Here is a 24,279-nt window from a genome sequence, read left to right as displayed (position 1 = left end):
GCAGAGCCACCAAAGCAGTGTGAGGATTGTGACAGAGCTTGGTGCTCATTCTGTAACCTGTCACTTTGCTCTTTGGCACCCAATTAATGTGGCATTAAAGGAAAGCTACAGGGTTTAGTTCTCAATTAGGTAAGTACATGCTGTCATTGGACTGACCTATCTCCACGCCAATCAGTGCCATTCAGTACGTGAGCAAGCTAGCACTGGGAAGCGTGCCAATGTCAAATCATCATTCTGTCCGGAATAAAGAAGAACACTGGGTTACCAGAATGCTGTATTTACAACAGGACAGATACTTGCAGGAGAAAATGTGCACGCATACACACACACACACACACACACACACACAAACACACACACACACACTCACACACACGCACAGGGCAGCCTGTAAGTATATGCACAATGACACAGTTTTTGTTGTTTTGGCTCTGTACTCCAAAACATTGGATTAGAAATGAAACATTGAATATAATGTTTGTGCAGACTATAGTGCAGACTGTCAGCTTTAATTTTAGGGTATTTGGATCCGTATCAGGTGAGCCTTGCTGCCTCAGCTGTTTCTTGGCCAGCTGTGTGTTCTTGCATTATTAGTACACACAAAGCATGCTAACAAAAGGAGCTAATTATAGGTGTAGCATTTTCATTTTCATACTGTTGTCTCTCAACATAAAGACCAAAGAAGGGTCAATGCTAATAAAGCCAGCCATCATGAGGCTGAAAACATTGGTGGTGTCAAAATCAAAAGTTAGATACGTTGTTAAGAAGCAAGAACACACTGGTGAGCTAAATAATAGAAAGCAACCAGGTAGACCAAGAAAAACCACTCTAAAGGATGACCATAGAATGCTTTCAATTGTGAAGGGAAATCACTTTTCAACTGGCAATCAGATCAAGAATACTCTCCAGGATGTAAGCATATACTATATGTGTCAAAGACTACCATAAAGAGAAGAGTAGAAGATGCAAACTACTGGTAAGCCTCAAGACAGAACAGCCAGGTTAGTTTGCTAAAAACTAACTCCAGAAAGCCTTACAAAGTCCTAACAAAGTCTTATGAACAGATGAGTATTAACCCTTACCAAAGGAAAGAGGAAAGTGTGGAGAAAGAAGGGAACTGCTCATGATCCAAAGCCCCCATCTGTGAATGATTGTGAAGGTGGTAAATGGCTTTGGCATGTATGGTTGCCACTGGAACCGGCTCGCTTGTCGTCATTGATGATGTGACTGCTGACAGCAGCAGCAGAATGAATTCTGAAGTGTACAGAAACATAATATGTGCTCATATCCAACCAAGTGCCTCAATACTCATTGGATGGAGCTTCATCATGCAGCAGGACAATGACCTCAAACATTCTGCTGAAGCAATCAAGGAGTTTTTCAGAGCAAAAAAGTGGAATTTTCTGGACTGCCCAAGGCAATCACCCTAACTGAATCCAATTGAACATGCGTTTCATTTGCTGGAGATAAGACTGAAGGCAAAAAGCCCCCAAAACAAGCAGGAACTGAAAATGGCTACAATGCAGGTCTGGAAAAGCATCACCAAGGAAGGTACCCAATGTGTGGTGATGTCCATGGGTTGCAGATTTCAGGCAATCATCAAGTGCAAAGTATTTGCAACCAAGCACTATGAACACTTTATTTAAAATTATGTTCATTTGTCCAATTACTTTTGGTCCCCCTTGAATGGGGGAATTACGTATAATAAAGGGCTGCTATTCCTACACAGTTACCCCAATATGGATGCAAATAGCCACATTAAAGCTGACAGACTACATTTTAACCTAATAATCATTGTTTCGTTTCACATCCAATGTGCTGGAATACAGACCCAAAACAACAAGAATAGTGTCACTGTCCAAACACTGTGCAAATACTACACTGCAGAAATCCAAAAATTTAGTTTGAGTGTGCTTACAATTGGGACTAAGAGGCAGCTGTGAGTAACTGTGAAGTAAGAAGCATAAAGGACTGGTTATCATAAAGTTTCCATAACAATCTCTACTCTCAGGCTCAAGGTATCTGGCACGATGTTTCCTGTGGTTTTGGTTTGAACCTCTGGTTCTGATTAGCCTCAGGCAAGCCAACGTATATTTTAAATGCATTATTCGTATATATATATCTTGGCATTATTTCCTTTTTCTGCTTTGACAACCTCTCTTCATTCTCTGTAGTTGAAAGCAGGGAGACAATTAATTGGACCGGGACCTACCTATATGAGGAGTGGTGTCTTTCCTGTCGGATGCTCGGTTGTGATTCAGTAATGATCTTTTAACAGAATAAGATAGTTTAGTTCTTTTTTTATCATTCATTCCTGGTGCTCAGTGGTAATTTACATTTGGAAACTCCGGATCCTTTGTCTGTGGATTCAGCAGGTGGCACAGTCGAGCAGATTGATAGGGCTAGCATAAATGCCAATTCCGGCGTACTGTAGTTCCCAGCAGGCCTTTGGAAGCAGTATCTGCCCTAATTAAAGAGCAGGATTGGAATCTTACAGGAGTGGATGTGCGAGGCACAGCTCCCTTTGTTTGAGCAGCGGAACTATAAAGCGCTCTCGGCTCTCCCCGTTCCGGAGAAACCCAGTTCGTTTGCTGAGCAGGGGGAACCCCACGGAGAGCCCCCTAAATCAGACACCTAACGAGAGGGATCCCTGGCTGGCTTATTACCCCCCCCCTCCCCCCACCCCTCCGCACATCCCTTTGAAAAGATGGCAGCCGTCCTCCCACCCCCTGTCCCCTGTCCGCCCACGCTGCCTCCTGGCGCCCGCTTCCATTCAACGCCGCTTTCAGCGGATGGCTGCAAGCGTGTGGGCGGAAGACCAATTTCCACCCGACCTTTGCCGAGTGCTCTGCATACGATGCCACCCCCTCACCCCACCCCTCCCCACCCCAAAAAGTGTAATGAAGCAGTAAGTTTAAATTGTATTCAAAGCATGCCATCTAATCTGCTATGTGGAGCAAAGGGTGGGGGTTGTAAAGGAAAGGCGTGGAGGATTCTGCGTACTCTGGCAACCTTATGCTCAGTTTTTTTTTCTTTTCTTTTTCCTGTTCTAAAGTGATTAAATGTCAGAGGCTACTGCTATTTGTGCATTGTAATCTCTTTGGACTCGCTCTCTTTTCTCTATGCAGCAACAGACTGCAGCCTTTTCTCTTCCTCTCTCTCTCTCTCTCTCCTTTCAGACACTTACCGTGGCCCACAGCATCTGTGCCTGTCACTCTGTGACATGCGGAGAGCTGCTTAACATCTTTACATCTTCATTCTGTTTTCAAATACAAATCCTGACCCTAGGTAATCAATTTGTGTACTCACAGTCATATTCTCTCATCCCCAGTCACCATCCTTTTTAAGATTCTGAACAGATTACGCTCTGGAAAGAAAGCAGCATTGCCTGGTTAGACATATGCATAACCTAGTTAGACTCTGGCCGGGGCCTACCCTCAGTATAAATGAAGAACCTTCTCAGCATGAGCAATTTGACCTTGGTAAGAAAGTCGTAGAGGAGAGGCGTACTCTAGTGAGTGGGGAGTGCACATCTTGTGATTGGCGGAATGACATTGGAGTGGCGGAGGGCAGTTTGTGCGTCGCTGGCCTTGTGTTGAGTGGCAGCCAGCCACAGACCCCAGTGATGTGATGGGTTCTGACACCGGAGGCAGAGCTCCCTCTGTTCAAACATGTCCAGATATTGCACAGGAGAAAATTTCACATTACCTCAGTTGTTTGCCTTCATGGAAGCGGGGCCGCGTCCAAGACGGTTTTTTCTTTTTTTCGCTAAATCAGAGCTAAATCAAGAATCTTACGAAGGAAAGTCAGCAGGGATTTCTAGAGAATGAAGGCCCTCTTTTGTATCAAATCAGCTTCAAATCAGGCTCAGAAACAGCTGAACATGAGCGCCACAGATTCATTTGGTGTGACATTTACAACCGGTTTGCACCTGCTCTTTGACAAAGCAACATTTGTTTCAAATAAAAAGACTTTTTTCTAGTAAAACATTTCTAAGCACAGCATAGATCCTCGTGGATACCTTGTGGTAACAGACAGACATGTGTGCATGGGTTTTTCCACAAGGTTCTTTAATGTTTTTCATTAAAGGAATTGTTATTATAGCTATCGCTGCTAGATTGATGTGTTTAGTAGATATGAATGAGTATTTGTTTCTGTAAACTTGGGTTATAAATAACCCGTATTGTTCTAGTCACCAGTGCTGAGTGACAAGTGGGTATGGTATCCATTAGCTCCTTTTCACTGAAAATAAAACTTTCCAGCACTGCTCTGAGTGGGAGATGATGATGAAAGAAAAACTTATCAAGCTGTTTTTTTTCACAGCTGGAGAGCAAAAGTGGCAATGTGTGTGATCTTTAAGAGATTTAAGTTCAGTTAGTCAGTCTTTAAAACAATTGCGCCCATTGTTTTCATTTGCTGAAAAAAATAAAGAAATAAAGTTGTGGAAAAAAAATCATGTGTGCTCTCTGAGAATTTTTAATACTCAAACCACCTGCCAAAATCCAAAGCAGAAAATGCTGCTCCTTCTGGTTCTCAGTCTCCCTTTCTTCCTCTGTCTGTCTTTTCCTCTGGCTCTCTCGCTCACTCCCCTTGTATTTTTTTTTTTACAAACCAAGAATTCACATTGACCCCCTCCCAGCTCTTCAGTGCTAGTCGGTAGCTTGGAGCTTTTGGGGGAAGTTTTGTGAAGTCCCGAGCCGGAGGAAGCAGCCTGCAGTGGGCTCCGCGGAGACGGGACGGGGCCGATCATGTTCTCCACGACGCGAACAGGACGCTGTCGCTCGCTCCTAACTCTCTCCCTGCTGGGGTTGCTGGGGTCGTTCGTGGACGTTACCCGCGGGCACCCTGCTCAGGACGAGGATTACTACATGCAGGAGCTCCTCTCCAGAGAGCTGTACGCTCGTGTCCCAGGACCCGAGGACCCCGCGCTCTTCTCCTCTGAGGCTCCAGTGCCCCGGAGCGGGGAACGACCCAGCCCCAAAACTAAGAAAGACCTCAAGGACCAGAGGGAGAAAGCCAGTCAGACAGACAAAATGACCAGTGATGCTAAAACAGGTAACTTTTTCTGTGCTTTGAACTGATGTTCTTATTTTGTCTTTACTAGAGGTTCATTTTGCTGCAAAAATATATATATTTTTTTCATAAGTATGAACACACACACACACACACACACACACACACAGTCAGGCAAAATGTTTGCCTATATTCTGTATCTTTCAGAAACAGAACTTTAAAGATGAATGGTTCCTTAAATGTGAGTAAGTGTTCATGTCATATTTATAAAAATTGGCATTACAAAGAAATAATTGAAAAAATATGCCATGCTGCTTTAATAATATTCATAGCTGCTGCTTTTCAGTGCATTGTTGTACCCATGGAGAATTCTCTCCAGTCTGTGGTGCTGGAGCCCCTTGTGTTTACTACAAATTAATAATACTGAGGTCATAATTAAAATGCTCTTTGGTTAATCCCAGCCAAAGCCAGAGATCATAAATAATATGCAAATAGTAGTTGCCATTTTAGGAAATAAATGTTTGTGAATGTGAATCTAAGCTGAAAGATGAAATTGGAGCAATCGACACTTCCTGTTTTGAGAATATAATAATAGCTTTGATGTATGATCCTTTAAAAGTTACAGCTTTTTAAGGCATGTAGTCCATAAATTTCAGCGGATTGTTTAGTTTGGGGTGGTTAATGACTACACATCAGTATCAGATAGCTCTTCATGGTTGTCGTGGAGGGTTATGAATTCTTCTCATAGAGAAGAAATGCACCACTGGATAAGTCCTTTGAACAAATATTTGCAGTGAAAAATTGCAATTGAGCTCCCCAAGTTTTTGATAAAAAGGCTAGGTTGAAGGGGAGTTCAGACTTTTCTGGGTCTGATTAAACAACACCAAGGAAGGATTAGAAAAAGTAACTTTCGAATCAGTGTTTAAAGAGCTTAAAAAATTAAGCCTCATTAAGAGTTAGAACAAGTCAGCATATGCCTACACACATACCCACTCACACACAGAAGAGGTACAATATACTGATCGGTAGATTTTTTAAATATCAGGTAACAAAAAAATATATTTTTAACTTAAATTAAGAACAGATATGTCAGGTTTAGATGTGAAATAATTAGATATTCTTTCTAAAACATAATTTCTCTTTTGGTGACCTCTTTCTGTGCAGACACATGCAATGAAGCTCAGAGAGGAGCATGTAGTATTGCCAACAGCAAGGTGGTCCCCAAAGAAGAATCAAATTTAACACCTTGGGGTAAACCAGGAACACATTAAAATGCTGATGCGAAACACATATGTGAAGCACTCGGCTTGCAAGAGGAAAATAATCCGAACCATGCAGTCTCCGGGTCTGATTATGACAGTGCACTTTCTGCTGCGGTGCTCTCGCACAGCAGGTTAACCTTTTGTACAGTTTGGAAGGAACCCTTGAGTCTGAAAGAATTAAGTCTAGAGCGGACAGGAGGGTAATTAGGGGCAGCTGTGTTTGATGCGAGAAACGTGTTCAGGCATCGTTGCGCGCATGCCTCGACGGCGATACCTGCTGCAGGTGTACATTTTAAAGCGAAAACAGCTCTGCCCTAAGCTTGGTTTGTTTCTGAACCTTGTCCTTGACAGTCAATGCTATGGCGGCGAAACTCTGCGGTGCATAGCCAGGTTCAGCAATGCCTTGTCTACACTACACGACTTTCGATATCCTAACAATGGACAGCCTCTCGCATTTAATGACCATCCCTCATAAAAATCGCCTGCGTTTCCATCCTAGGGACACTCATGCTACACGAGCGGGCACAGGGGTCAAGCATTATATGATACCTAAAGGCTTGTGGTAAAATCAAATCAGTTTGATGTTCTCACGATTCGCGGACTCACTTAAGACACAAATGGGAGAGCATTAAACATCAAACGACCATTGGAGGCGGGTGCGCACAGCGATCAGGCAAAGACTTGAGGTTTTCTTAGGATTTTCTTTGTGTTTTAAAAACTCCAAAATCGTGACTTACGTAACATCCTGTAATGTATGTTAGGTGTAATTGGTTATCATGCCCATTTGAACTCATTGTTCAATGTGGGAAGCTATAAATTGCTTGAGGTGAGGTGATGGCATAATGCTTCCATTTTTATGACAGGCGGTTCTTTACTTTGCCATTAAGAGCAATTAAAAAGCACATCAGAGATATGGGGTATTAGAAAAATACGTATCTATTAAAAAACAAAACAATGGGGAAATACCAGCTTTATACTAGGCAACACGACCTTCCTGCTTCTCCCACACCTGCTTTTAACCCTGCTTTTAATGTTAACTGTAGTCAGCAACAGGCGTGCAATTGGCTTTAATCAATCACAGACCTGTCGGTAGACCTGCCTACAAAACATACAGAATAGCTTTAAAACTGAAGAACAGTTCCCTTAGCAGATTTAATCATGAAAATTAAAGTTCATAATGAAGATGTGGCCTTCATATATATTTTTCTTCAACTTGATTTGAAGTTTTTTTTTTTGCAGTGAACTGCAGTACAGTACTGTACAGTATTAAATGTACTTAATATTTCACTCCTTTCCCCCGAATGACATTGTGCACATGCTATAGTTAAGGCTACAAGATGTTTGGCAAATGTAGCTATGGAAACACATCAAAGCCAAACAGTAGATATAAGATCTAGGGGCTGCTGAAATGGTAGATTGGCATGCACATCAAATATTTTTGTCATTTAAGATGTTTGAGACCACATACAGGATGTTACAGATAAAACATATCCTCAATAAATTATCTCCTTGTGGAATTTTATTTTATTTTTTTAGTTTTCATGGAAGCAAATGTGAATATATTTTTATCCAGTAAATCAAGCAGCCTGGTGATCCCATGCTTCTCTTGTGTCACTTTGTCCGCTGGGTCCTTCTCACTGGTTCCTATGCTGTTCCCAGAGCTATTGCTATATACTGTCCTGTTCACCATTTTGATTCCTTTTGTTCATCATCTCGAACAGGGGTGTCAAACTGAATCCCAAGGGGGCTGTAGTGTCTGCAGGGTTTTGCAGTCTCCCTTCAATCTGCTGCCAATTAAGGCCTTGAGAATAAGGCGTGTGGATTCCATAGCCAATCAGTGACTTAAATGAAACACTTGTACACACATCTCATTCCACATTTGATGTTTGTACATTTTGTTAGGTGTAAGTCTTGTTTGGTAACTTTGTGTTTCATGTCAGGTCCCCCTTGCAAAAGAGATTTCAATCTCAATGGGGTTTTCCTGGTTAAATAGGTTGAATGGTTAAATAAAAAAAATAAAATTAAATAAACTTTAGACGAGAACACCCCAAAGTCCAGCGAACACTGCGGCCATCCAGGACTGGAGTTTGACAGCTGTGATCTAGATCACCTTCCTCCTCTCATTCTTATCAGATCATTCTCAAGTGGCAGAAGTATAATTATAAACCACTGTAGCTTGTGGCAACAATTATCCTGTGCATGCATCTTAGCGTTACTCTTTTCTGGCTCCCCCGAAATGGCACCATCTCTCATTACTTAAAAAAAAAAATTGTTCCTGGCTGCAATCAAAGAAAGGAGAGCAAACACGCATATGCAATCACACGTTTAACAGGAGTTAATAAGTGTGTACCCACTGAGTTTAGATAAACGATTGAGTGCTACTCAAATTAAATTATCCAGAGGGGTAAGAGATGTGGCTGTATCTGCGCAAACAAATGCTGCCTGGAAGTTATGATGATCTGTGCACTTGTTTGCACAAATATCGTCTTCTTTATTGGTTTCATTCCCATCCATTTCCTTTGACTGGTAGCGTCATCCCTTATCTATACTCCGCGGTTGCACACTGACGAAATCCAATAGATGATTGATTGCTTTTTCTAAGCCAGTTCTCTCTACTTTGATTGCATTTTGTGCTGCTCCTTTGAAGTCCCTTTTCTCCTTGTTTTTATCGAACGTGCCTGTCCTCATCATAATGTGGGTGTATTAATTTGCATAGCATTATGAACATATAATTAGGCCTGAGTGGACAGCATACTCATTATATCTTTATGTTCACAAGACATACTCATTATATCTTTATATTCATAAAGAAGGAATACAATTCATTCTTTATAATGCTCTGAATAGGTAGGGTTGGTAAGACTTTTCATGTGTCTACGAGTGAATCCAGATGGAAAAATTACTACCGAAGATCTGTACTGAGTTGATGTACATAGAAATGCATGCTAATTGCTTCTGAATGTATGTATTCTTAGCAAATTCAATAAGTTTTCAAGGGAGGTTTGATTAAGACTGAGTGGCTAGGTTGGTACATGGGCTAGCCAGGAGTGCAGGCTGAAACCTATAGCCTTGGCATTACCAGTTAAAGCTTGGCACTGGGAGCCTAGCGAACAAGGTTATCTCGCTCCTGACAGATTTAGTGGAGCTTCCATGGATATTAGCCACGCTAGCCACACTCTTGGAATCATATTGATTTAGCTCCTTCCAATGTCATCACAGTACCCACTGTCTTACAGCTGCCATCAGTGAGAGATACTATGCTCTGGTCAGTATTAGTGTACCAGTAGTACTGTAAGGCATGTAATGTGAAAAATAGTCCCTTTCTCGCAGGAAAGTCTATAAATGGATTGAATTCCTTTCACTTGCTCTTCACACAGATGTGGGCGGTTTAGCATTGCCTGAGAGGCACAATTGGTGAAGCCAAATTAAGTGCCAAATCATTACACAAGGACCCATGGGGTCTCAAAGAGAGCAGGTGTAAGCAATATAAAATCACATGCTAGATTAATTCAATATAATTCATATGAGAGTGAGTGGGAGCTCCTTGTCTTCTAGTCTCAAACCAATACAATGTTGGCCACTTCTGTTCTGAGACATTGCAAATAAACCTTGCTTGCATTTATGTTCCTATTCAGCAGTACTAAGACATTGGACATAGATTGGGTCACATGGCCTACAGAAATATCTATTTGTGTTTCATCTGTTACAACTGACTGTGCTAATGAAATTGTGGTGTTTTCCCCAAACCCAGCAAAATCTGGAAATAAGAAAGTTGAGAAAAACAAGAAGGGCAATTTGAAGACACCAAACAGCATCAGCGAAGGAGACGCCCATTACAAGCCTACCAGGGAGGGTGAGTATATGAGAAGAACAATACTTCAGCACTGTGGTGTGTGGTTATGGAAATCCATGGGCTTAAAACTGCTTTGCAAGTAGAGATGCATCTTGATCAACTCAGCCTTTCACATAGGAGCCTGAAGCTCCCCGTGGAGGGACAGGCAGGGTAGAAAAACATAAGAAGTGACAAATGTGTCTGATTTTTCTCAGAGAGATGGAGCCTTTGAAACAGAAAAACCTGGCAGGGAATCGTGCGCTTAAAATTAAATTAAGTCACAGGCACATCCCCCTCTTTTTGAAAAAAAGATTTTCTCTTCTTTGCCACTTTGCCCTGGATCATGTTACAATTGTTCAACAGAAGCCAGAATCAGTGCAAATTTATTGTAATTTAGAAAGACCTGATTGCACGGTACAGTTTTCAAAGTAGATACCTAATTCCATCAAGGCATCGATGTCTTCCAGGACAGTAGAATCTTGAAAATTGGTCAGCAACTGGGCAAGGCTGCTGCTGTAGAGCCGTTGCCATGGGGACAGTGACACAGTGAAAAACCAGCATCAGCTCATCACAATCTGAAAAGGATAAGCTGGAAAGGAATGCAAAATTGTTCCTGAGAAATGTTTGAGAGGCAAATTAGCACAGAAGAGGGAGGCATGCCATGTGGCCAAAGTCACTTTTTGAATATCCTGTAGCTAGAATCTCTGAATGGAAAAACAGATAGAGAGTAATAGTTGAGTTGCAATGTTTGCCAGTTTCAGATCACTCAAAGATGAAAAAGTTGCCAAGAGGAATTGCTCTAAATTGATGCTCTTGCGCAGTGGGAAGAGACATGCAGTCTGTGTAGACCAGGATATTGTAAACAATTTCCATGGGAGTAAAAGTGGTCTTAAATATCCAAGTGCAACTGTTGACAGCTGTACAGTATATTGTCTGCCTAAAATAACCTTATTATCTGAAGGAACATACATGTACATTTTCTCTCTTGCAGCAGTCACAAACATATCCAATATGGCAGCCTATATGGATAGTATAGAGAATGAGAATGAGAATGAGGTTGAAACAGTCATGTTCCTTTGTGTAAAAAAGTCATGTTTTTGTTAGTTTAACACAGCACTGGATGTGATGTAGGTATTGGACAAAACAATAAACCTGCATGGGCAGAATTACCTGTTCTTTTGATAAAGCAATCATACAAAAGGTTTTTAAGCGCAGCTGTCTGACAATGTTTTTTTGAACATTTATTTCAGGAACTGATTCAGAATAGAGTAAGTGTAATACATTTTTATGACTAATGTAGTTTTTTTTAACTCATTTTCCTGAATTCAAAGATGATTTGATTGAAGACATACAAATTGCATTGACTCATCACAACAGCTGTTATTCTATAAAGAGCTTATGTAGCTGTTTTGGGCAAATGATACTCTACCATAGTTAAGCAGCATTCCATTTTTATTATAATACTTGAAGGCGGTGGGGAATGCAGTTATAAATGATTCATAAAGTTAGACTCACAAAGGTGAGTGGGCGTTTGTAAATGGAAGGCATCATCTGATATTTATTTCATTGCAAATATACAGTTAACGGCTTTGGTGTGTAGCTTCTAAAGAACATGCAGGGCTGTTGTGAATCTCACTGCATTTTATTTACTCAATAAATAATATTCAAGGATAGACAAAAGTAATAAAATGACAATGTTTACATTTCAGTAAAAACTTTATGTTATTTCTTCCTATATTTTGTCTAATTAATTAACAGAATTCTTTACTTACTTCCCCTTTCATGCATTTAGATTCTGAAAACTATGTTTCATATTGTGTAAGGTGAATGTTCAGGTACGCAGGGTCACTGTTTACATAGCGTTAAATATAGCACAGTATGAACATGGGAATTTCATTCTTCATGACATGCATCACTATTTCTGGCATAATGTGGCTGAAGAGGGCAAGTACTCCCTTCAAAACATGAAAAGCACCTAATTAAGACAAATTAACTGCTTGTTAAAATTCTGGGATTGTAATTGTGATTGGACCAAAAAACCAGCATACACAGTGGTAGCCCGAGACCAATTTTGAGAACCACTGATTTAGAGCAGCGGGACAGTAACAGTAAAAGCTGGAACATTGCTAATTTATTTTTGTGTCTAATTTGGTAAACTGATGGAAATGAATCATGGATTGCATGTAGTTCAGCAATCAGAGCAACAATTGTAACTTTGTTTAGACTTTAGAAAAAATAATACTTATAGATGAATAACTTTCAAAATAATGTATAAGAACTTCATAAGCCTGGAGTAAATATTTTATAACCTAGACAAAACAGCAATGCTTTTGGAAATTTGAAAATGTGGTAAATTCCATTGTTTCAGTTGTCATACAGTCTTTGCTCGCAAACCCATACTAATGTGGTTATGCCATTCTCATGAAGGTGTTATATATGCTATATAAAATCCTTATTAAGTTCCACACAGATAATATGACAGTGAAAAATAACTCCCCCTGCTCTGTTGGGTGGTAAGGCTTTTATCGGGGAAGCAGACACACCATTTAGTTTGGCTCTGAAGCGTATCGTTAGCACTCTCAGGTAGCAGTCTAGTGTCTCTCTCCAGAGACGCGCGAGTCACAGTTTTTCAGTCTGTTCAGTCTGCTGCTGTCTGGAAATAGCTACATACATTCGAACATAGATTTTGTGTCAGCCTTCATATGTATTCATAAAACATTTTTCATATCAACAGAAGGTCTTTGTTTTATTTTGTGTGTGTGTGTGTGTGTGTATGTACGTGCATGCCTGTTGGCTTATGTATGCATACAAATTTGCTCTAATGACAGAGACCGAGAGACCGCAAGCAGCCACATTGGTTATGAAAGTTAACGCAAGATTCCAACCCTGGAACTAACGCGCTGCAAATTCAGGCAATCAGAACTGAGTCGCTCGGCATTTCCGAAAAGTATCGCTTCGGAGAAGAGGAGAAAAACATAGGTATCCGTCCCGGAGAATTCATCGCGGGCTCGTTTGCTTCGCCATGCCGTGGCTCCGCTGTTCATGTGAGGACAGACTTGGCCATGTGACAGCGGGGTAATGGGAACCATGTGCGGCGGACGCCGTACGCACAAACGGACATGTGCTGAGACGGAAATACCTGCTTTGAAATCCCATAGCTGCGGTTTGGAGAAACCTCCGAGCGGAGGATTCCAGAGAAATGGCCGATAGCTGTCAGGGCTACACACAATAAAAGAAGAATTGCACATTAGTTTGGAGATGGAGACGATGGGACCTCTCAAATAAACTGATTACAATATGGACCCTATACGGAGAGAGAGTCCCTGCACCGATTATTCATCAAAAGTGGGATTCTGCTCTCTGACAGGGAAAACAGTCATTAAAAAGAGTAATTGCATTTTATTTCTGCAATATTATTACAACTCACCATACAATTAAGTTTTGGGCTTTTCTCAATATGTGCTATGTAAATACATGGTATTGTCTAAATTGAAGACTCATTATGATATATACAATGCATTTGTATCCTTATGGTTTTACTGTACAAAAATCAGGCTTCTACCCGTGATTCCACTGGTTTAAGACAAAAAAATAAAAATTATACAGGATACTGTACAGTAACTAACAATTGATGTGGAATAATTACACAGTGTATCAATTAATCTCGAGTTAAATTGTTTGGAAGTGATGATCATGCAGCATTTCCACCTTGAATAGCAGGTCATTTAATTTTGGGCCGAATTAATGACTTTAATTGAGTAATTAAGACCTGCAGTAAAATGGGAAGCAGCCTCAAACAAAATGCTTTCTACTATTAATTTATTTATTTGCTATTTACAGTAGCAGATGCTTTTCAAGCAACTTACACTGATTATTTATTTGCATACAATCCATTTATATAAAAAATGATTAAGTTAAGACAATGGCAATCAACTCACAATGTCTGTATTAAAAATCCAGTTCCCTAACCACTATACTACCCTGCAGACCCTGTTCTAGCCCTGAGAGTCAGTGTGAGGACTAGTTTGAAAGTCACCTTCACAGTAAAAGCAGCATGCTTTAATGGGTTACAGCAAGAGTGAGATGTAGTAATGTTGGAACTCTTGGTGTCCCTAGAGGGGAGCCAACCCCATGAATATGACCCTCTGCATCAAGTACTTCCAATAAAAACAGCCTTCCGAATGCCCAGAGCAATCAGAAGCTTTGTTATCCTACTGCTGAAGCCAGAGAGCTCCTAATGTGTTTTTGGGTGTGTGTGTACATTTTAAGCAAACACTCTGTCTTCCGAAACACATAACTTAAGTGTTTATTTGTATGATTTCTCAGAGATAAGACCGTTAACTGTGCATGCATAACCTTGCCAACAAAAATATTCTGTAACAGTTTAACCCATTTTTATTTCTGGAGACTGCCTGATAAAATACTTCATTTTATATCAGACAAAATGCAACAATTTGAATATAATATGCACAGTGGCAATTATGTGATGATTGCACTATTGTAGCAGTAGCACAATATGTGAATCAAAGCTGAAATGCACAAATGCAATGTTTTCTGCCATGCTAAAAGCACATTCAGTTAATCCAATACAGTACAAAATACGATTTTACTCTTCAAGTGGTAACACACACACATACATACACACAGTAGGAGTAAAATGATGAAGTGTCTATGGACTGATCCAAAAATAATAATAAAAAAAAAACAAAATAAAGTTACAGAGTGGAAAGTACATCAAGAGCCTGGCGGCCATTTTTTGGTCGTATTTTTTTCTGAACCGACTTGACACATGGCCTTTTGTTTCAGTCGCTAAATGCCATCCGTTTTCATTTAATACTCTTCTTTCCAACTTAGGGCTGTTTCATTTATGCTGTTTGCATTTCTTTTGCTTCCTTTGTGTTTATCAGCCTGTAAAAAAACATTTGTGTGCGCCTTGGGCAGATGCAGTAGGCTTTCTTGATTCCAGCTTGCAGAAAGAAGCCTTCATGCCAAGCCGAGAGAAGCATTCTGGCTCCAATCGAGCTCCAGCTCCGCAACTGGCAGGATGCTTTTGTGATTGGATGAAAATATCAATCACCATTACAGCCAGTGAATCTGGTGCCTGGCGTATTTTTGTCGTGCATTTGATAAGTGATTATTAGAAAACTATGTAGCATTTACTGTGTGACTTTATTAGCTTGGTATGCAGTCTGGTGGAAGTTTGCATTGTTCATTCGTTCATTAAAAGTTGAGGTTTGGATTTAAACCGCATCCGTTGCGAATGAGCTGGAGTTTAATTCAATAAAACAGACAATTTAATGACATTGGGAATCTGCCTAATAAGTATAATGACGCTCAGTTGCAGGTGAGCTTGTAATGTGTTGCAGACAATCTCAATGTTTTTATAATGATAAGCAGGCCACATATGACACTACAGTAACAAGAATGCTTTGAGAATTTACCAAATATTGAACATATGCCATGGATTTTTAAAAATTTAAGCCTGACCAAGGTTTTTAAAGAATGGGATATAGAATGTGTCAGTTATAGATTATAGGAAGGGGAGGTTATTCAAGTTAAGTTTATTTAACTCTTAAAATAACACAACTAATGATTAATATCCAATGATTTCAAAATATTCCTTATATGTTTCTGTGCTCACAAAATCTAAACATCCTGTTTGTGCAGGCTGTAAAGAAGACCATGGTGTAAGGGTCAAACAGTATGACTTTTCACTGTGCACCTCAACTGTCAAAATATGAAAATGTGCTATCAAGTATAATAAGAAAGAAACCATCACGTGATAGCAAGACATCTATGACTCAAATACCTTGTATCAAGTTATGTGACAACAGAAAGAGTGTCTTGGAAGACATTTTTATGTATAATAAGTAAAAAAGCTTCATTTTGGTGCAGGCCTTTTCATCATTGTATTTTCAGTTTTTCTTCTTTTTTTGTATTAGCACACTTTCATGCTACCCCTTGCAAAATAATCAGTCGAAATCTAAATGTAACATATTTTAATATGCCAGAATATTCAGCAAATAGGAAATTGTCAAACATCATGAAAAGGAAATTCCTTTTAACACCAATGGGACCAATACTTTAAGCCAGATAATGAAAGTCAAACAAAGTCAGGAAATAAACATCTTTAGAAATGTTTTCCTTTTCAGCGAGTCTGGGGTAGAATTGTAGATGTCACTGTCGATTCTTCATTAGCATTAGTTAGCATTCATTAGCCCCGCTCCCAAGCCGAACCATTGCGCCACATTGCACCACAAAATGTCGGTGTTCATGCGAGCGCCGGGTGCATGGTGTTATCATAATGACAGATGTAGCAATTAATGGTGCACGGTGCATGTGCATGTGAGGCGCGTTCGCGGTGGCCTTCGCACGCCGCACGCAGATGGCGTTTTCCTTCGGCATTAACCGCCTCGCTGGCTCGGTTCCCTCACACGCCCCCCCCCCCCCCCGCCCCCGCCCCAACACACACATCTAATTTTACACTCACAGAGACAGAGAGGTAAATCAGCCGATACTACTGGGTGTGATCTGTCATTGTTGCACGGTTGTCCAGCTCCCCCTTCATCTCCAGCAGGGCCTGCTGCGAAATTAATGGCGGCTCAAAATACGCGGGCCTGCATCGTCAAGCTGCGCAAATTTGAAGGAGAACAACCCACATCTGAATCCGTAGCTTCGATCGATACTCAGACATGCATTAAGAAACATTTTTAAATGTTTATCCTTTTAGGAGCTGGTGCAGGTGTGATTGGTTTCTTGTCTGTGGTCTTGCTGGTTCATTTTATTCAATATCCCTGAAAAATGCCATAAAAGTCAAGCAGAGCTGGTTAGGAACAATCAAATGTACAACAGGGGTAAAAAAAGATATCTGTTTTCTAGGAGAAGTAACTTTATGTTTCTATTTTGTTTTTGCTAGAATGTCCTCCTATGGGACTTGAGAACTTGAAAATTGATGATTTCCAACTCCATGCCTCCACAATGAGAAGATATGGCCTGGGAGCACACCGTGGACGCCTCAATATCCAAGTAAGAGCAGAACTGAAACTACACAAATCACAAAAATGTCTGTTCATCTCTTGTGTTTCATCTCTTCCTTTATTGACATGACCTTTCCCATGTGTGTATGCATATGGGAAATGTGTATGCATATGGGCAAAAGTCTAAACAAACATAAGTGGCTGAGACATAAACCATCAAATTTTTTATCTGAGTTGAGGACACTTCTCACATGATTGTAGATTGGATTACATGCTTTACATTCTTCATATGTTAATTGATAAAGTATGAATCCTAGAAAGCAAACATGCAAAAAAAAACAGTAAGACAGTCTTTTGACTGTAAACCTTGATAAGGAAACCTGCCATGGAGGCCATTAGAACATTGCATATAACAAGAAGATGTAACTTCAATTTAATTAATTGATATAGAATACATTTGGACCGATTCTTTAAATTCAAATTACATAAGCAAAGGAGCATTTTAACGCAGAGATTATTTTTTGTCTATTCAGATTGGTCTATAGGCTGTCAGCCATATTGTAAGATGGAGTCATGGCTGAAGTGTGACATTGCATCTGGGGTGCGACACAATCTAGCAAATAGAATACGGCCAGAAGCCAGAAGCCAGGCACAGCTCCTGTGCCCTTGAAGACGACACTCATAATTAAGCTGTTTCCATGGTGTTAACAGCTAGTTGCATTGGGTGAAAAAATGTAAGCTAATAATCTGACAAGTAAATAAATAATGTAAATGGGTCAATTTATACGTTGGAAAAAAAGATTGTTTATTCCCATGTGAGTATAGATAATTTGTAAATTTTAAAAAGATCAAGCAAATTACAATATTTTATTTGTAATCACATGCTCAAAGTAGAGCCTAGAACTATAATTATTATTATTTTACCTCTTCAGAGATATAGGAATGCAATAGAACACACTCAACTACTTCCTCAATTAGATTAGCAGTAGAGAAGATTCAGTTAGAGTCGTGACCTTAACTAGAAAAAATAAATGCTGTCTTGAATTTCTCTCAACAGTCACACGGATGGTTCCAATATAAACAACTTTGCTGTTGCCTCCATGTCAGTGATGTCAGACTGGATTCATCACTTTGGCTGTCTTTGATGTGAACAACAGAGTTATTAGGGTTTGGACAGTTTATCAAAATCATTGCACTCAACTTTTTTCTGGCACATTGGAGAAAGGCTAATGATTTTTTTTATTTTTTAAATGAAGAACCTAGTGGAAGAAAACAATATCCAGATGATAATGAGATTTGTCATTGTGTATATGCTTTATTTTGACTTTAAGTAAAGAGTCAAGACTAAAAAAAAAAAAAAGAAAAACATAGGTGCTAAGTTTTTGTCAGCCAAAAGCTCAAAATAAAAATAAAAATACATTTTTTTTACCAAGCTGTAAATATGATGGATTTGATTATATTGCATCTGAACGTGAATTCTTTGGCCAGAAACATACCCTTAAGTACAGTATGTACGCAAACACAAACGCTTTGAGCTACGAAAAGGCAGTTCATTGCATTGTTGCATACTAAAATGTGTCACATGAAATTCTTAATATAATGCAAGCACGAGCTGCAGTGTCAAGCATCACAGTGAGGGGGCGCTATAGCAGGCAACAACAAGATGAGGCTGCCGTCTTCGATTTGTGCACTTTTCCGCTCTGTCTGTCACAGCTGTCCTGCATCGCCCCCTTGAGGCCTCGGGTTCATTATCTGCACAGGGACATAAGAGCGCTCGTCCAGTATGTCCAACCGTGCCGTGTGTCTGTAGTGTGGCGGCTGGGTGTCGCCATTTGCGTTTGGGTACTTATGTAAGGTATGTTTTCAGCGCTAGGCCCGAAACATACCCTACCTAAGTACACGAACGTAGATGACCTGAGCTATGCAAAGTTATTTGCATGCGTTGTTGCATTCTAAAATTTGTCGCCTGAAATTCTTAACACAACACGAGCATGAGCCGCAGTGTCAAGTGTCACAGCTAGGGGCACTATAGCAGGATATAGCAGGATGAAGCCATCCACTTCGATTTGAGCTTTCTTCCACTCAGTCTTCCCACAACTGTCCTGGCTTACCTTGAGGAATCAGGTTTATTACCTCCACGGGGACGTAAGAACGCACGTTGAATATGTACAACTGGGCTGTGCGTTTGCAGTGCGTCAGCCTGGCGTTGTCATTTGCGTTCACATTCTTACGTAGGGTGTGCTTCAGGCCTTACTCCTGGTTCTTAACCCAAGATAAAATAATAAACCTACCATATTATAAGGGCAAAATCCTGAAGCCTAATAAAACTTTATTTGCATTGGGAGACAGAAGTGTTCCCACTGAGAAAGAGGAACTGACTGAGGATATGAAACAGAATGCAGTGCGATTGTCTCATCATTTTGGATTGTGCAATCCAAAATGGATCCTGGAACAGATTAAATCCTGGAACAGATTAAAATAATGCAATCCTGGAACAGATTAAAATAATGACTTCCACACACTGTTCAGCACGGTATCCACGGACGACCGAAAAAAACCCAAACCTTTTGTGTCTGGTGTTTACATCTCTCCTCGATCGTAATGCATGTGATAGGCTAGGGACATACAGGCTGTGAGATAAAGCACGGATTTGAGAAATAAGACACCCGAAAGTAGAGCGGTGGATGTACTAAGCAGATGCAAACTGTTGAAACAAGCCAAGCCCAGGCTCAGATGGTCCTCCCTCCCTTTTTGCATATGTTTGCAATTTACGGCACTGAAGGTGCCAATGCTAATATGGTTACAACTCATTCATGAATGATTTGTTGTCTCCTATCTATACATTTGAGCATGCCCTTTTCCTGTAGTCATATTGTTACAATTTAGATCAAGTATGAAGCATCGGATGTCCAAAAACAGTTCAGCTGAAACCTAATTTACATTATATTTATGAAATAATTTAATAAGATAATCTTATGTATCCCCCACATGAAACAAACGTCAGCTGTCTCTGATAAACCCATCTGTGAGTCAGTGACTGTTTTGAACATCACAACTATAATGCTGACAGCAGGAGAGATAAGAAAACAGGGGGAAAAGGCCTATGTCTTGCTGAGGATAGCATAACCAATGTGTTGAAACTGTAACTATAGTTAACCATACAATTAACATCAGTCTTGCAAGTTAAACTTCTAGCAAAGGTTATCTTAAAAGTTAATACAGAATGTTGATTGGATGTGTAATTGCTTTACATAGAGAAATTTTAAGGGAAATTTGTTCCTGTTCTTTCATATTTATTGACTCTTTACAATAGGAAAATATTAATTGAATTCATGCTGATAGCCTCCCTATCACATTTATTTCTGTTGGAATTTAATTGCAGAAAGAGTCTAACAACCAGTGGAAATGACTGAAAAGGAGTAATTAACAGTAAATTGCCGATGGTTATCTTTCTCCTTAATCTTTGCCATCAAATTTGTTAAATAGAAATAAATTTAGGCATGGTTATTTGCTCTAAGTAGAAGAAATGGGTATATTGGAATGCTATCCTGTTCTGAGCACAACAGATGAAACACATTTCTCTTGACATTCATGTGCTGTGCATTGCCTAGCACAAATTTGAAGAGCAAAACATAATGTGGAATCTCAGCTAATGGGAAAACATACTATATAAATAACTATAATTGAAGTAACTCATAATGAGTGGACGCATCATTGTCAGGGAGTCACTACAGGTATTAAAATACATTTGAATGATTTCCATTGCTGGCTGTAGCATGAGACTACAGGGAAAAACAATGTCCTCAGCATTGAAGGGGATCTTATTAAGTGACATTCCTCATGTCATTTGGCTCAAGACCCTGCGCAGTCCCCACAGACAAGCAATCCACCGGGTCCACGCCTTTGATGGAGCCTTTTCTAGTAACAGCCCATAGCAAGATTGAGCCAATCATAATAAAACCCGTTTTGTCAGAAAGGGTTATTTGAACGGCACGCAGAGTGGGCCGATCCCTGTGCTGAAGGAAGCCAGCATCGTGGGTTTTAAAAGCAGACACCGGAAACCTGCAGCTTGAATTGACTGGGCTTTTCCCCCCCTTGTTTATCATAAATGGGAAAGAAAGGATTTTAGATAAAACCGTGGCAATATTAAGAGGGCTTATCTGTTCATTCCATTGCTGTGGGCTGCAGTTGACTTATTTTGCAGAATAATGAAGAGGTTGTAGGTGACCTTGGAGAGGGACATATGGAGCCTGAGCAGCTTCGCTGCCCAGTTCACCATTCAGAGTCTGGTACAGTAAATCCTCTGGACCAAAAAAACATGCTCAAAACCTCAGTGGATAATCAAAAAACTTTTATATTTACTATGAATCATTTATTTATTTTAAAATTCTTTCACATTCTGGATAGTTTAACTGATTGTATCCTCTCTTCATAAGCAGAGGGAAAGAAAAAATGGAAAACTATGCATTATGCAAACAAAACAAGGGACGTTAGTGTAGCTGTCTTACACAGACAGACATTTACAAGGCAACCAGTCACACACACATAGATGTGGCTACGCATTCCATCAATTAACTGCTTGCAGGTGTTGTGCCAGCTGGGAACTGCAAGGTGTAGCAACAGGTATTTAGCTGTTCGAGAAAATGAATTAATACAATGATCAGCAGGAACGCTTCTAGATATTTCTTTACCATACTGCTTCAAATGAACACCGTGTGACATAACAGCTGTTATAACCAGTCATGGAAGCCTATTACAACAGATAACAAATGTGGGCTGACAGTGTAGCATAACGGCTAGTGATGTGGGCCTTTAAATCAAGGATATATGATTCCCAGGTGGGGCACTGCTGTTGTACCTCTAAGCTATATGCTTACATGAACTGATTCAGCACATATCCAGTAGTGTAAATGGATTGTCTGTTTAAAAGAAAGAATGAAAAAAAAAATTGGGGTAAATTGCTCTGGATTAGGGTGTCTGCAAAATGCCTAAGTAACATGCACTATACAGAAAATAGTAAACAATAATACTACTACATATTGTAGACAGAGAGTCAATATAACAGTTTCAAAATGACTATTTACTCTGTGATTTGCGTTGGTTTTCTGTTTAGTCTCACTTCACTTTGTTTTGACAGGCTGGTTTGTACGAGGATGAATTCTACGACGGAGGGTGGTGCGCTGGGCGGACCGATCCTCTGCAGTGGTTTGAGGTGGACGCCAGGAGGTTAACCAAGTTCACCGGGGTAATCACGCAAGGCAGGAGCTCCCTCTGGTCGTGAGTACCGTGCTAATGCATCTCCTGGCGTGGACAAGCGCCTGTCCATCAATTCACCACTTCAGTTCCAGTTCCTATGCAGTAGCATTAGCACTTATCTGAATAGATTTTTCCAGTATGAAACTAATCAGATCCAATGAATGGAGGAACTTTACTAACTTCAGTTTGTTGGAGGAACAAGGTACTTAAGTTTGCTAATGTGCTTGTCTTGAATTGTGGTCTTGGTTAGCAGAAGCATTTGATAACAAGGGGCTGTGGCATGTATACTGTCACCATGTCTGCTTGTTTCTCTTACATATCCACTGCACATACATGTAAAGAGCATTCCACTTATATATCCCCTCTAAACAAGACTGTAACACCAAGGGCAGGGTTTCAGAAGGGCACTCACTGTTGGAACTGCTGGCTTCAGAAAATAAGCCAGCAGCAAATAAATGAATCCTTGCTCATCCGACATTTGATATTTTGTGATACAGCCATACCAAACTAATGAGTAACATGTTATTTCATGTTGAGTTAAACCTGAGAATTTGGCCAGAAGTGTAGAAAATGTCCTTGAAAGCACATGGATGATCTCATCAAGACACAAAGAAAATGAAATTGCGGCCAACCCATCCTCAGCAAGACAAGAAAACTTGCATCGAGGAGCAGTGGATATTAATGTACGATGTGAATTTATCTGAGTGTGGCGAAAGCTACTGTGAATTGAGCCGGGTGGATGGAGAAGGTTAATTGATTTGGAGGCTGTAATGTGATTCATACAACTCCATCAGAATATCTTCAGCTCTTTGAAAGGAAAAAGGTCATGAAATTGCGAGAACCCTGATACAGATAGATTGCATTCCCAATTCTTTAATCTGGGTTAATTTAGCTGATGGTTGGTGTGCCTTGCCTATCGGATATGATAAGTTGTTCTTACATTTTCATAATGGTACAAAATTACATTATTTTTTAATAATATCACCAAGGGTAGAGGAGGCCAAGCAATGCATGTGACCTTTTCGAAATCTGAAGTTTCATCTTTCAGAATAGACCAATCATGTGTTGTGTTTTAATATATTTCTGCCACCCAAGAAGCTGTTGAAAAGCTTTTAACGATAGTCCACAACACAGCTTCATGACTTTCCTCCTCTCGCAGAAAGCTGAAGACACAACTATCCCATGATCCCATACTGCTTGTTTTGCCCCTGCTCCAGTGTCCACCCAGGCAAGCTAGGAATAGTTAGTCTTGCCTTTGGGGTAGACTTCCTGTCTCTTCAGTATTTCAACTGAAGTGCAGTGAATCTGGGCAGACCCAAACAGAGCTGTGCTTTTATGCCAAACTGGTATTCGGATGATTCCAGTGCCCACTGTTGCTCTTTTGTACCCCTGCTGGTGTAGTTGGCAAATCAGGATAGGAATTCAACCGCCCTTTTTTATTGAACATTATAGTGATTTATTCACATAGAATATGCACTACTTTTTTGCCTCCCACTGTGTCATTGGGATTCAACCTGAGATAGTGTAGCAATCCCCTCAGATACGAAAATCAATGGAACTATCTGAGTGGTGAAGGAACGTGTGTAGTCTTACCCGGTGCTACTGGAACAGAATTAATTTAGTGGTATCTTGGTTTTCTAACTCCAAAATGATGTTTTAATCTTTCCTTTGTGATAACAGTTATAGACAGAAGGAGACGGAAAATTATCTGCAGTAGTGTGGATCTATAAGAAATATCTTGTATATGTCTTGGAAGATGCAGACATGCCTTTGATGTGTGTAGCCTGCAAAGATACAATTGTGTATCTTGCAATGGCACTAGTGCACGTATATGTGAGTGATTACAGGGCGCAGATATCCTGAGCTCAATATGCATGTCAGGATCTTAAAACTGCTAGGTGTGCAGTGGTAAGAGTCAAAGAGAAATGCCAGTTTGAGG

The 24,279-nt window shown here is 40.2% G+C and overlaps 1 protein-coding gene across 1 annotated transcript in view; it reads left to right on the top strand.

Annotated features, from left to right (window-relative positions):
• Positions 1–4,532: 4,532 nt before the first annotated feature.
• LOC118221540 (inactive carboxypeptidase-like protein X2) overlaps positions 4,533–24,279 on the top strand; it is a 42,477-nt gene continuing 22,730 nt past the window's right edge. The window contains exons 1-4 of the mRNA XM_035406694.1: positions 4,533–5,055; positions 10,027–10,128; positions 17,024–17,133; positions 22,222–22,361. Coding sequence (XP_035262585.1) covers positions 4,749–5,055; positions 10,027–10,128; positions 17,024–17,133; positions 22,222–22,361 — 659 coding nt within the window. The 5' untranslated portion in view covers positions 4,533–4,748. The remainder of the gene's footprint in view (positions 5,056–10,026; positions 10,129–17,023; positions 17,134–22,221; positions 22,362–24,279) is intronic.

Source organism: Anguilla anguilla, chromosome 2, assembly GCF_013347855.1.
Source record: "Anguilla anguilla isolate fAngAng1 chromosome 2, fAngAng1.pri, whole genome shotgun sequence".
Lineage (NCBI taxonomy): Eukaryota > Metazoa > Chordata > Actinopteri > Anguilliformes > Anguillidae > Anguilla > Anguilla anguilla.
This window is presented reverse-complemented; position numbering and strand designations above follow the sequence as displayed.